The sequence below is a fragment of the Drosophila pseudoobscura genome, chromosome 4, assembly GCF_009870125.1.
Source record: "Drosophila pseudoobscura strain MV-25-SWS-2005 chromosome 4, UCI_Dpse_MV25, whole genome shotgun sequence".
Classification (NCBI taxonomy): Eukaryota; Metazoa; Arthropoda; class Insecta; order Diptera; family Drosophilidae; genus Drosophila; species Drosophila pseudoobscura.
The window spans coordinates 29,258,915-29,271,175 of NC_046681.1; the positions used below are offsets into that span (position 1 = coordinate 29,258,915).

The 12,261-nt window shown below is 52.9% G+C and overlaps 1 protein-coding gene and 1 long non-coding RNA gene across 9 annotated transcripts in view; one reads left to right on the forward strand and one right to left on the reverse strand.

The window, feature by feature from the left end:
• Positions 1-12,261, forward strand: part of dpy (fibrillin-like protein dumpy) — a 136,464-nt gene that overhangs the window by 80,921 nt on the left and 43,282 nt on the right. For 4 of the 8 annotated variants that reach the window (XM_033380410.1, XM_033380416.1, XM_033380411.1 and 1 more), the window contains 17 exons: positions 1,413-1,634; positions 1,752-1,934; positions 2,185-2,670; positions 2,729-5,173; positions 5,236-5,856; positions 5,919-6,236; positions 6,482-6,805; positions 6,877-7,194; positions 7,265-7,597; positions 7,671-7,997; positions 8,075-8,392; positions 8,968-9,288; positions 9,377-9,700; positions 9,772-10,401; positions 10,471-10,809; positions 10,879-11,187; positions 11,884-12,210. In XM_033380410.1, the coding sequence (XP_033236301.1) occupies positions 1,413-1,634; positions 1,752-1,934; positions 2,185-2,670; positions 2,729-5,173; positions 5,236-5,856; positions 5,919-6,236; positions 6,482-6,805; positions 6,877-7,194; positions 7,265-7,597; positions 7,671-7,997; positions 8,075-8,392; positions 8,968-9,288; positions 9,377-9,700; positions 9,772-10,401; positions 10,471-10,809; positions 10,879-11,187; positions 11,884-12,210 (8,145 nt within the window). The remainder of the gene's footprint in view (positions 1-1,412; positions 1,635-1,751; positions 1,935-2,184; positions 2,671-2,728; positions 5,174-5,235; positions 5,857-5,918; positions 6,237-6,481; positions 6,806-6,876; positions 7,195-7,264; positions 7,598-7,670; positions 7,998-8,074; positions 8,393-8,967; positions 9,289-9,376; positions 9,701-9,771; positions 10,402-10,470; positions 10,810-10,878; positions 11,188-11,883; positions 12,211-12,261) is intronic. The other 4 variants (XM_033380412.1, XM_033380417.1, XM_033380414.1 and 1 more) reach the window with 3 other exon arrangements.
• On the reverse strand, positions 11,198-11,841 carry LOC26533440 (uncharacterized). The gene is made up of 3 exons (XR_001451300.2): positions 11,622-11,841; positions 11,394-11,564; positions 11,198-11,329 (listed from the first exon to the last, which is right to left on the reverse strand). It is a non-coding gene; the product is annotated as an uncharacterized lncRNA (long non-coding RNA).

A 12,261-nucleotide genomic window follows, 5' to 3' on the forward strand; every position in this document is an offset into this window, starting at 1 on the left:
GATCAGCATCAATAGCCGAGTCGATTGAGCCATGTCTGTCTGTCCGTCTGTCCGTCTGTCCGTCCGTCCGTCTGTCCGTCCGTCCGTCTGTCCGTCTGTCCGTCCCCTTCAGCGCCTAATGCTCAAAGACTATAAGAGCTAGAGCAACGATGTTTTGGATCCAGACTTCTGTGATATGTCACTGCTACAAAAATATTTCAAAACTTTGCCCCGCCCACCTCCGCCCCCACAAAGGGCGAAAATCTGTGGCATCCACAATTTTAAAGATACAAGAAAACCAAAAACGCAGAATCGTAGAGAATGACCATATCTTTTAGACTGCAGAATCTGAATTGGATCGTATTACTATTATAGCCAGCATCAAGAAAACAATTTCATTTTTTCTCGCCCTGTCTCTCTCTAACACACACGTAGCATAGGCGGCTTTGCTTAGAGTAAAACATTAGCGCCTAGATCTCAGAGACTATAAAAGCTAGAGCAACCAAATTTGGTATCCACACTCCTAATATATCGGACCGAGACGAGTTTGTTTCAAAATTTCGCCACACCCCCTTCCGCCCCCGCAAAGGATGCAAATCTGGGGATATTCACAAATCTCAGAGACTATTAAAGCTAGAGTAACCAAATTTGGTATCCGCACTTCTGTTAGATCTCACTATAAAACGTATATCTCAAAATTTCGCCACACCCCCTTCCGCCCCCACAAAGGACGAAAATCTGTTGCATCCACAATATTGCAGATTCGAGAAAACTAAAAACGCAGAATCATAGATAGCGACCATATCTATCAGATTGCTGAATCTGGATCAGATCAGATCATTTTTATAGCGAAAGGAAACAAATCAATTTGCAGTGGCTACGCAGCGCGTTACGTCACGCTCAGACTGATTTTCTGTCTCTCTCGCACGCACTCTTTGTCGTGTCGTTTAATATTAGCGGCGTCTGCCGGAGGAGAGCCATACTGACTTAGTATCGGGTATAACTGTAGAGTTGCGGTGTCCGCAGCAACTCACAACGTTCCCCCTCGTTTTCATTATCTGAATGAATATACACACTCATTCATTCGAACTTATTTCGAGCGTATGTAGCTTCAATACATTCCATTCCAAAAGAGTACAATTTTGAGTGGATTCTTGCAGATCTCTTACCCACAAATCAGTCTTCGACATTGTTGCTAATAAATTTATGTTAAAAAAAGATCCTAAAGTGGCAAGAGCGCTATTGTACATATATAAATACTTATGTATAGGGCTTGTTTTTGTGATCTGGCATTTTACCAAATAATTTTGTAAAAATTGTACATACCTTAGCCATAGCCCCTGTACATATTATTGAAATCATTTAATATCATTTTTAAAACCATCATCAATTACTTAACTCCTTTAACTCGCTAAATCCTTTCTAACAAGTAGAGCCACCGGGTACACCGAAAACACCAGAACCCTGCCAATCGAACAACGATTGCATTGAGAGCGAGGCCTGTTACATGGGTCTGTGCCAGGATCCTTGCGATTTTGCCAAGATATGTGCCGCGAGTGCCAAGTGTACGGCTAAGAGTCATCGACCCATATGCACCTGTCCGCAGGGACATGAGGGCAATCCGATGGTCAAGTGTGTGCCCACCGAAACCTCAAGTAAGACACTAATCGAATTAATCAATTAAAAATAATTTCAATGGGACAAACTAAACGAAAGATAATTACCATGGAATTATGTCCGACATAAGTTAATAAAATTCCTTCACTTTCAAGTTGAATGTACAGACAATTCCGACTGCGGAGTGACGGAGGCTTGCATCAATGAGAGATGCCAGCATCCATGCGATGTTCACGATCCCTGTGCCACGAATGCCATTTGCATCAACACCAACCATGCGGCCGACTGCAGTTGTGCCGATGGTTTCCAGGGCAATGGACGTGTCGGCTGTCAGCCAGGTTAGTATCGCTAAAACGCTATAGCACACAGTATATGGCACATCTCTGTTGTCCTCCAAGGAATCCTTTGCTAATCTTACACATCGTTTCGTTTCCCAAACGCTCTCTTTTTCATAAACACTGTACAAATACCCGTACACCACGTATACACCATGTATAAAATTTGTACCGTCCTGACACCTCAACTATAAATACACCCACAACCGTACAACCCGAATATCGCACCCGTAATCGTAACCCAAACCAATAGCACGCACCCATGTCTGCCAATACAACGAGGACTGTCCACCGACGAAACTCTGCGATCGCCTCAACCGTCGCTGCATCAATCCCTGCCAAGAGGATTCCTGTGGCGAGAATGCCGAGTGCGTACCAATCAACCACGGAACTGATTGTCGCTGTCTGCCCGGCTTCCTGGGCAATGCCTATGTGCAGTGTTCGCCGCTGCAGGGATGTCGTGCCGACACCGAGTGCGATTCTAGTCAGGCCTGCATCAATGGAAAGTGTGCATCGCCCTGTCAGTGCGGCGCCTTTGCACTCTGCGATGTGATCAACCATCGTGGGGTGTGCAAGTGTCCGCCTGGATACAATGGAAATCCCCAGGTGGGCTGCAGTCCGCCGCAGAATCCTTGCGATCCCAATCCCTGTGGCCTCAGTGCCCTGTGTGAACTGGACAACGGCAATCCCATTTGCTACTGTCCCAAGGGACTCACAGGAAATCCATTCAAGAACTGCAGTAAGTATTCCTTAAGGACTACCAATAAGCAAAAAACTAATTACTCTTGATTATGCAGTCCCGGAAGGCGATGAATGCACACCGAATCCTTGTGGACCCAACTCCGGATGTCGTCGCGTGGATGGGCAATCCGTCTGCTTCTGCCTGCCCGAATACGAGGGTCAGCCCCCTTTGATAGCCTGCGAGCTGCCGTCGAACCCATGCGGACCGTCGCCGTGCGGCCCCAACACACAGTGCACCGTCCTGAGCAACGGCTTCTCCAAGTGCACCTGCCTGCCGGGTTACGTGGAGAGCCCCAACACCATTCGTGGCTGTGTGGAACCCATCAATCCATGCGATCCCAGCCCCTGTGGCACTGGTGCCATCTGCGACTCGTCGCGCCAACCAGTGTGCTACTGTCCGGACAACAAGATCGGAAATCCCTTCAGGCTGTGCGAGAAGCCCGCGGTGTCAATTGAGCTCTGCCAGCCAGGTCCTTGCGGCCGAAATGCCGACTGCTATGTGGCCGGTAATCGTGAGGAATGCTACTGTCGCTCAGGATATGTCGGCGATGCCTACCAAGGATGCCGCGAGCCAAGTCGCACCGTCTGTGACCCGAATCCATGCGGACCCAATGCCAATTGCGTTGTCGCCGGCGATGGACAGACCGCCTGCGTTTGTCCCGAAGGTCTCTCCGGTGATCCCACATCGCTGGTGGGTTGCCACGGCTATGAGTGCCAGGTTGATGCCGATTGTCCCCACAGCAAAGCCTGCATGGGCTTCCGCTGCTACGATCCCTGCCCCGGAGCTTGCGGCCATGGAGCCAACTGCCGCGTTGAGGAGCATCACCCCGTTTGCTCGTGCAATGCTGGCTTGACTGGCAACCCAGGAGTCCGTTGCTATGCCCTGGACCATCCGAAGACCAATCCGTGTGTGCCCAGTCCCTGTGGCGTCAATAGCGAGTGCAAACTGCTCAACAATCGCGCCGTCTGCTCCTGCATTCCCGGCTACCTAGGCGATCCAGAGTCGGGCTGCCAGCCGGAGTGCGACATCAACTCGGACTGCGGCGAGATCCTGTCGTGCATTAACCACAAGTGCGTGGATCCCTGTGCAGGAGCTATTTGCGGTATCAATGCCATTTGCAATGTCCGCCAGCATACGCCAGTGTGCCATTGCTTGGACGGATTCGCCGGCGATGCCTTCCTTCAATGCGTGCCGATTGGAATTTTGAAGAACGTGTCGCGCGACCCGTGTGCCCCGTCCCCCTGCGGACCGCACGACGTCTGCTCGGTCTATGGCGATGGTGTGGCACTGTGTGATCCCTGTTTTGGACCCAATGCCCAGCAGAATCCACGTTGCCGACCCGAGTGTGTGGCCAACTCCGACTGTCCCTTCGATCGTGCCTGTTTGGGTCAGCGCTGCCTCGATCCTTGCCCCGGCTCCTGCGGACGCAGTGCCCAGTGTAATGTGTACGAACACAATCCGGTGTGTTCCTGCCCCGTAGGACTCTATGGCAATCCATACGAGCAGTGCACCATTCAATCGGCAATTGTACCAACTCCAGCGCCAAGCTGCGCAAAGCTGCAGTGCGGCGCCAATGCTGAATGCAAGCGGGCGCCCGGTGGCCTCGCCTGCGTCTGCCGCAAGGGATACTTTGGTGATCCACATGTTGGCTGTCGTCCAGAGTGCGTGCTCAATAGCGACTGTCCCGCGGACAAGGCCTGCATGAACTCCAAGTGCGTGGAAGCCTGTGCTGGCGTGTGTGGTATCAATGCCGTCTGCCGTGTGGTGAACCATGCCCCAGTGTGCATCTGTTCTGAGGGTTACAGTGGAGATGCCTCCATTGCCTGTAATCCTTACTATCTGCCACCCGTTTCACCGCCCATTGTGAGGCCACATCCGTGCGAACCCTCGCCCTGTGGTCCCAATTCCCGCTGTCTGGCCACCCCCGAGGGATATGCCGCCTGCTCCTGCCTGCCAAACTTCAAGGGAGCCCCGCCCGTCTGCCAGCCCGAGTGCGTCGTAAGCTCCGAGTGTGCTCCCAACCAGGCCTGTCTCAACCAGAGATGCGCGGATCCATGTCCCGGCATCTGCGGTGTCGGAGCCCGCTGCGAGGTGCTCAATCACAATCCCATTTGCTCGTGCGAGCAAAAGTTCGAGGGAGATCCGTTTGTTGCCTGCTCTCCCATACCCGAGCCGGGTCGCGAGGTGGATCTGCCCAAGAATCCGTGCGTGCCCTCGCCCTGCGGACCCAACTCCATTTGCCAAATCAAACAGAACCGCCCGGTCTGCTCGTGTGTGGCCAACTACATTGGCAGCCCGCCCTATTGCCGGCCAGAGTGCACACTGAGCAGCGAGTGTCCTTCGGACAAGGCCTGCATCCATGAGAAGTGCCAGAATCCCTGTGCCAATGTCTGTGGACACAACGCCCGTTGTACGGTCATCGCCCACTCCGCTCACTGCAGCTGCGACCAGGGTTACGAGGGAGATGCCTTCATCGGCTGCTCTCAGACAAAAGAAGAGAGTAAGTACAATTATTTGTCTATAAAATCAGGATATCTAATCCGAAACAACTTCCACTCACAGAATCGGGTGATGACTTTGGACCCTGCTATCCCAATCCTTGTGCCGAGAATGCCGTGTGCACACCACACAACAATGCCGCTCGCTGTAGCTGCATTGAACCGTACTTTGGAGATCCGTACAGCACTGGATGCCGGCCCGAATGTATCTATAACTCGGAATGCCCCTCGTCGCTGGCCTGCATCAAACAGCACTGTCGCAATCCTTGCACAGCTGCCTGTGGAGCCAATGCCGAGTGTGCCGTGGTCAACCACTTGCCATCCTGTAGTTGCACCCGCGGTCACGAGGGAGATCCGTTCGTGGGTTGCAAGCGTATGCCTGTGGGACCTGTGAGCGTCTGTGAACCGAATCCTTGTGGCCCCAACAGCATCTGCCGAACGGTCGAGGGCCATCCCACGTGCAGCTGCCAAGTGGGTTACTTTGGAGCCCCGCCACAGTGCCGGCCTGAGTGCGTCGTCAGCTCGGAATGCTCGCAACATCTGGCGTGCATCAACCAGAAGTGTACTGATCCGTGTGCCGAAACCTGCGGCTTCAATGCCAAGTGTCAAGTTAATAACCACAACCCGATATGCTCTTGTCCCAGAGATTACATTGGCGATCCCTTTGAACAATGTGTACCTAAACGTAAGTCCAATATAAGCAGGAATTATAGCCGAATCTAATGCATTACTTTGCGTTTCCTGCAGCATCTGAACCGCCAAAGAATTTGGATCCTTGCCTGCCCAGTCCATGTGGACCCAATGCCAATTGTCGGAATGTGAACAATCGCGCCGAATGCTCCTGTGCTCCGGGCATGTTCGGAGCCCCACCGAGCTGCCGACCCGAGTGCGTTATCAATCAGGATTGTCCATCCAACCGGGCTTGCATTCGCCAGAGATGCGAGGATCCTTGCATTGGAATCTGTGGCTTCAATGCCCACTGCTCTACACAGCATCATCAGCCCAAGTGTGGGTGCATTGAGGGTTTCGAAGGCGACCCGTACACCGGCTGCAACATGCGGGAGAGTGAGTACACATTTTACAGAGTATTTGCTATCCTTTCCAAGAGCGCAGGACGCCTGCTCGTAATGTTACATGTTCCTTTCAGTGGTGCTCTAGACGTAAATGGCTTTTGGTATTCATTGATTTATGCATGTTCCTTGTATTATGTACATTTTATAGCATCCTTCTTAGATTTAAGTCTATTTGTATCCACATCCTGTATCCATATCTATATCTATATCCATTCCTATCCATGCTTGCTATGTTAGTCGTGGTTCCGGACCAACCAGCCGATCCATGTCACCCATCCCCATGTGGTGCCAATGCCATCTGTCGCGAACGCAATGGTGCCGGGTCATGCAGCTGCATCCAGAACTATTTCGGTGATCCGTACATAAACTGCCGCCCCGAGTGCGTGCAGAACAGTGATTGTCCCGCGAGCAGGTCCTGCATCAACATGAAGTGCGGCGATCCCTGCGCCAATGCCTGTGGCTTCAATGCCATCTGCCGTGTGGCCCATCACCAGGCGGTTTGTAGCTGTGAACCCGGTTTCACAGGCAATCCGCAACGCGCCTGCGTCAAGCGTCCCTCAAGTATGCCTACGCAACCATCTCTCGGTCCCAAAAACTCTTCTCTAAAAGCTCTTTGCCCATCCTCTCCTTAGATATGTACCTGCCCTTGCCCAAAGACCCTTGTAGACCATCGCCCTGTGGCCTGTTTAGCACTTGCCACGTGGCTGGAGATCACCCCGTTTGCGCTTGCCTTCCGGACTACCTTGGCGTTCCGCCCAACTGCAAGCCCGAGTGCCGCACAAGTGCAGAATGTCCCTCGGATAGGGCGTGTATCAATCAACGTTGCCGCGATCCCTGTCCCGGCACTTGTGGTTACAATGCGCGTTGTCGCTGTACGAATCACTCCCCCATTTGTAGCTGCATCGACGGCTTCACCGGTGATCCGTTCCATCAGTGTCTGCCCGAAAGAAGTAGGTTTCACTATGAGAACTCCAATCCTCTCTTGGATAGCGCCACAATTGAAATGTCGTATGTTTGTAGAACCGGAGCCGATACCAGACCCCATCGTGCCATTGAATCCCTGCGTACCATCGCCCTGCGGTCCCAACTCCCAGTGCCAGGTGGCCAGCACTGGAGCCGTGTGCTCCTGCGTGGCCAACTACATTGGACGTCCGCCGGCCTGCCGGCCGGAGTGTAGCATCAATTCAGAGTGCCCCGCCCGGATGGCCTGTATGAATGCGCGTTGTGCCGACCCGTGCATCGGTTCCTGCGGCAACAATGCCCTCTGTCATGTCAGTCAACATGCTCCGGTGTGCATGTGCGAGCCTGGCTTCAGTGGCGATCCCTTCACCGGCTGCTACAAGATCTTAGAAAGTAGGTCCTTCTAGGGAAATATTCAGACTCGTTGCCCAAAATACTCAAACCCCACCATTTCTGTGCCACACAGCGCCCATTGAGGTCTCACAACCCTGTCGCCCCAGTCCTTGCGGCTTGAATGCCTTGTGCGAGGAGCGAAATCGCGCTGCTGCCTGTAAATGTCTGCCCGAATACTTTGGGGATCCGTACACCGAGTGTCGCCCCGAGTGCGTCATCAATTCGGACTGCCCCAAGTCGCGGGCGTGCGTCAATCAGAGATGCGTCGATCCCTGTCCCGGGATGTGCGGCCACAGCGCCCTGTGCGCTGTCTTCAATCATGCACCCAACTGTGAATGCCTGCCCGGCTACACGGGAAACCCCATTGTCGGCTGTCACCTGGTACCCGAGACGCCACGCTGTAAGACCCCCACAAAGCTAGGCCCCCGCTGAAACCCTACTAATTGTCGCCATTTACCGCCCTCCTGCTCGATCTAGATCCCGACCCAATAGTACCCGAAAATCCATGCCAACCCTCGCCCTGCGGCCTCTACAGCAACTGCCGCCCGGTCAACGGCCATGCAGTATGCTCCTGCGTACCCAACTACATTGGATCCCCACCCAACTGCAGGCCCGAGTGCATGAGCAGCTCGGAGTGCGCGCAGGACAAGTCGTGTCTGAACGAGCGGTGCAAAAATCCCTGCCCGGGCACCTGTGGCAACAATGCGCTCTGCCGTGTCGTTAACCATAATCCCATCTGCTCCTGCAGCCCCGGCTTCAGCGGTGATCCATTTGTGCGCTGCTTCCCACAAGAAAGTAAGAATCGAAGGCAAAACTCGAGAAGAAGGACGTACTTTCGGCTAGCCGAAGGTTCGAATACTTTTGCAGATTGAGAGATTTGAGAGAGTTTCTTTCTTGAAGACTATTCTACATGTCTGTCCGATGTCGAATCTGGAAGAAAACTCAAGTAGAACCGATTGTTCAAATACGATTTGTGAATCAACATATCTATCTTTTAAAACCGGACAGACGCCCTCCCATTTCTGATATTGCTCCGTTTGCTCTCGAGATTTGTCCAGCCCATATACTTTGAAGGAGTACTAGTCTCTAGGGAAAGAGCTAGTGGTGGAGATAGGGTACACTCTTCGAGTCTATTCATCTGCAAGGGTATAGAAACCGAAATGTTCTCTCATCATCACCATCACGGAAGTGCCCCTCTAGTGCTTTCTCCATTTCATTCCATGCTTGACATCATCCTCTCTATATATATATGTATACTATATCTTTACTTTATTATCTCCTTTGTATGTACTCTATTTTATGGCTTATCTTTGTGCATGATGTTATCATATTTGTGGTTTCCTGGTGTCCTGGTGTGATGGTACATTTAGAACGCCCCATCGTCCATGATCGCGTCGAGCCATGCGTGCCCTCGCCGTGCGGGCCAAACTCTCAGTGTCGGGTGTCGGCTAATGATCAGCCCGTCTGCTCATGCTTGCAACATTATGTGGGTAGGGCGCCAAATTGCCGACCCGAGTGCACTTCGAACTCGGAGTGTGCCGGCAACATGGCCTGCATCAATCTGCGGTGCCGGGATCCCTGCGTGGGTACCTGCGGAAGTCAGACCACGTGTCTTGTAAATAATCATAGACCGATATGCCGCTGCCTCGAGGGCTATGCGGGCGATCCATTCTCCGAGTGTAGTCCACAAAGTAAGGGTCAAGCCACACTCGACGCAACGCCAACGTCATTGCCCCACATTGCTAAACTGCTACCCTTTTCCCAACTTCATTCATTTAGCTATCGTTCCGCCCGAGGTTGCACAGCCCTGCAATCCCAGTCCCTGCGGCGCCAACGCGGTGTGCAACGAGCGCAATGGTGTTGGCTCCTGTTCCTGCCTGCCCGAATACAGTGGCGATCCGTACACCGAATGCCGGCCGGAGTGTGTCCTGAACAGCGACTGTTCGAAGAACCGCGCCTGCCTCAACAACAAGTGCCGCGATCCCTGCCCAGGTGTTTGCGGTGTCTCCGCCGAGTGTCATGTGATTAATCACGCGCCCAGCTGCAGCTGCCCCTCCGGATACACGGGCAACCCATCGCAGTACTGCCGGGAAATACCAAAATGTAGGGTCTATCTTTGTGTCACTTCTCCTGAAACATCGGCTGAATGAATTTTATTTCCCCATGAATTCTAGTGGCCCCGCCTGTCCAGCCGTGTCGCCCGTCGCCATGCGGCCCGTACAGCCAGTGCCGCGAGGTGAACGGACATGCGGTCTGCTCATGCACCACCAACTATGTGGGCACTCCGCCCGCCTGTCGACCGGAGTGCTCTGTTAGTTCCGAGTGCTCTCAAGACAGGGCTTGCGTGAACTTGCGCTGTGTAGACCCCTGTCCCGGAACCTGCGGCCACGAGGCCATTTGCAAGGTCACGAATCACAATCCCATCTGCTCGTGCCCCAGTGGCTACAGCGGCGATCCGTTTGTGCGATGCGCTCCACGGCAACAAGAACCGGAGCAGCCAAAGTCCAATGAGAATCCCTGCGTGCCCAGTCCCTGCGGCCGCAACTCCCAATGTCGCGTGGTGGGCGAGACTGGCGTCTGTTCCTGTCTGCCCAACTTTGTGGGCCGTGCGCCCAACTGTCGCCCAGAGTGTACACTCAATTCCGAGTGTCCTGCCAATCTGGCGTGCATCAATGAGCGCTGCACAGACCCTTGTCCGGGGTCATGCGGCTTCAATGCCTACTGCAGTGTCGTTGGCCACTCGCCTATCTGCTCGTGCGACAATGGCTTCACTGGCGATCCATTCGCTGGCTGCAATCCGCAACGTAAGCGCGTCACTTCGCAGCTGTTTCCCCTTTGATATCCGACCTAATCTCGTTTCGTGTGACCTGCAGCTTTGCCAGAACCCGATGAGCGCCTGACACCCTGCCAACCCTCGCCCTGTGGCCCCAATGCCGAGTGCCGTGAACGCAGCGGCGCCGGCTCCTGTACGTGTCTGCCAGAGTACTTTGGCGATCCGTACAGTGGCTGTCGTCCCGAGTGCGTGGTTAATAGCGATTGCTCACGCGACAAGTCCTGCGTCAACCAGAAATGCGTGGACCCTTGTCCTGGCGTTTGTGGCCTGAACGCCGAGTGTCGTGTGTCCAATCACTTGCCCAGCTGCTCGTGCCTGGCCGGCTACACTGGAAATCCGTCGAGTGCATGCCGTGAAATACCCCAACTCCCACCCCCACGTAGGTGTACCTGCAAATCCTAAAAGAAACAAAACAAGACTAAAACCCTACTAAAACCCATTCCCCCAGCCCTGGCCGATGTGAATCCCTGTAGACCCTCGCCGTGCGGTCCGTACAGCCAGTGTCGGGAGATCAATAACCATGCCGTGTGCTCTTGCCAGCCCGGACTCGTTGGCTCTGCCCCCAACTGTCGGCCCGAGTGTATCATAAGCTCCGATTGTGCCCAAGATCTCAACTGTCAGAATCAGAAGTGTGTGGACCCGTGTCCGGGCACATGCGGCATTGAGGCACGTTGTCAGGTCATAAACCACTATCCTGCATGCTCCTGTGCCCCAGGCTATACCGGAGATCCCTTCAATCGGTGCACTAAAATATTGTGTAAGCATGATACGATGTCCCCTTCGAAGGGAGGGCAAGCCAATTGGTGGATACCAGATTCCACCAGTTGGGATGCACTCTTTTAATCACGGTTGCCATATGAAAATGATGAGATAGATAATATCCAAAGATTATAGAACACCTGGAGGATGAATTTCCTATAAGAAACGCCAGTACAACCCGTTCAACCAACGACGAAAACGTACGCTCTCATTATGATTCCTGTTGATTCTCCCGTAGCTCTCATATTTATATTCTTCAGATTTACTTCCGAAGGTACTCTCTTGCTTGTCGTGTCCAGAGCCTACTCTCTCGCATTCTCCTCGTTGATTCTCACTTGTTTTCAATACATGCGTCCCATCTATGTGTTCTATAATCTGGAATTATACTTTTATTTATGTCTCCTAAAATGGTATTATAATGAATACGAGTACACTTCTGTGTGGCAACCGTGTGCCCTGATTCCTCCCTTCCTATTGCATGTATATACACTCTTTACTTTAATGTTTGATTTTTCTGTTTCTCTATTTTATGTTTTTGTGATTTTTATGTACACTATGACTATGTAAACTACTATCCATCCAACTCCAATCTATCTCCGATCTATCCGACTACCGTACTACCTATGTAATTGTTTTATGTAAAATGTGTGTTTATGGCATGGATATGTTGACTATGGCTATTGGCTATGTGTAGTGGAGCCCACAATACCCGAAAAGTCCGGTAATCCCTGTGTACCCTCGCCGTGCGGACCCAACTCGAAATGCATCGATGTGCGCGGTTCGCCTGCATGCTCCTGTCTGCCGGACTACCTCGGGCGGCCGCCCAACTGTCGGCCCGAGTGCATGAGTAGTGCGGACTGTCCGGCGAATCTCGCGTGTGTCAACCAGCGCTGCGCAGATCCGTGTGTTGGAGCTTGTGGCCAGAACTCTCTGTGCCAGGTGATCAAGCATCGTCCAACATGCGAATGCGTGCCTGGTTACACCGGCGATCCGTTCTCCGGCTGTGCTGTTGTACAGCAAAGTATATATCAATTGCATGCCAACGTATACCTTATCCTCCTCCACTCACACC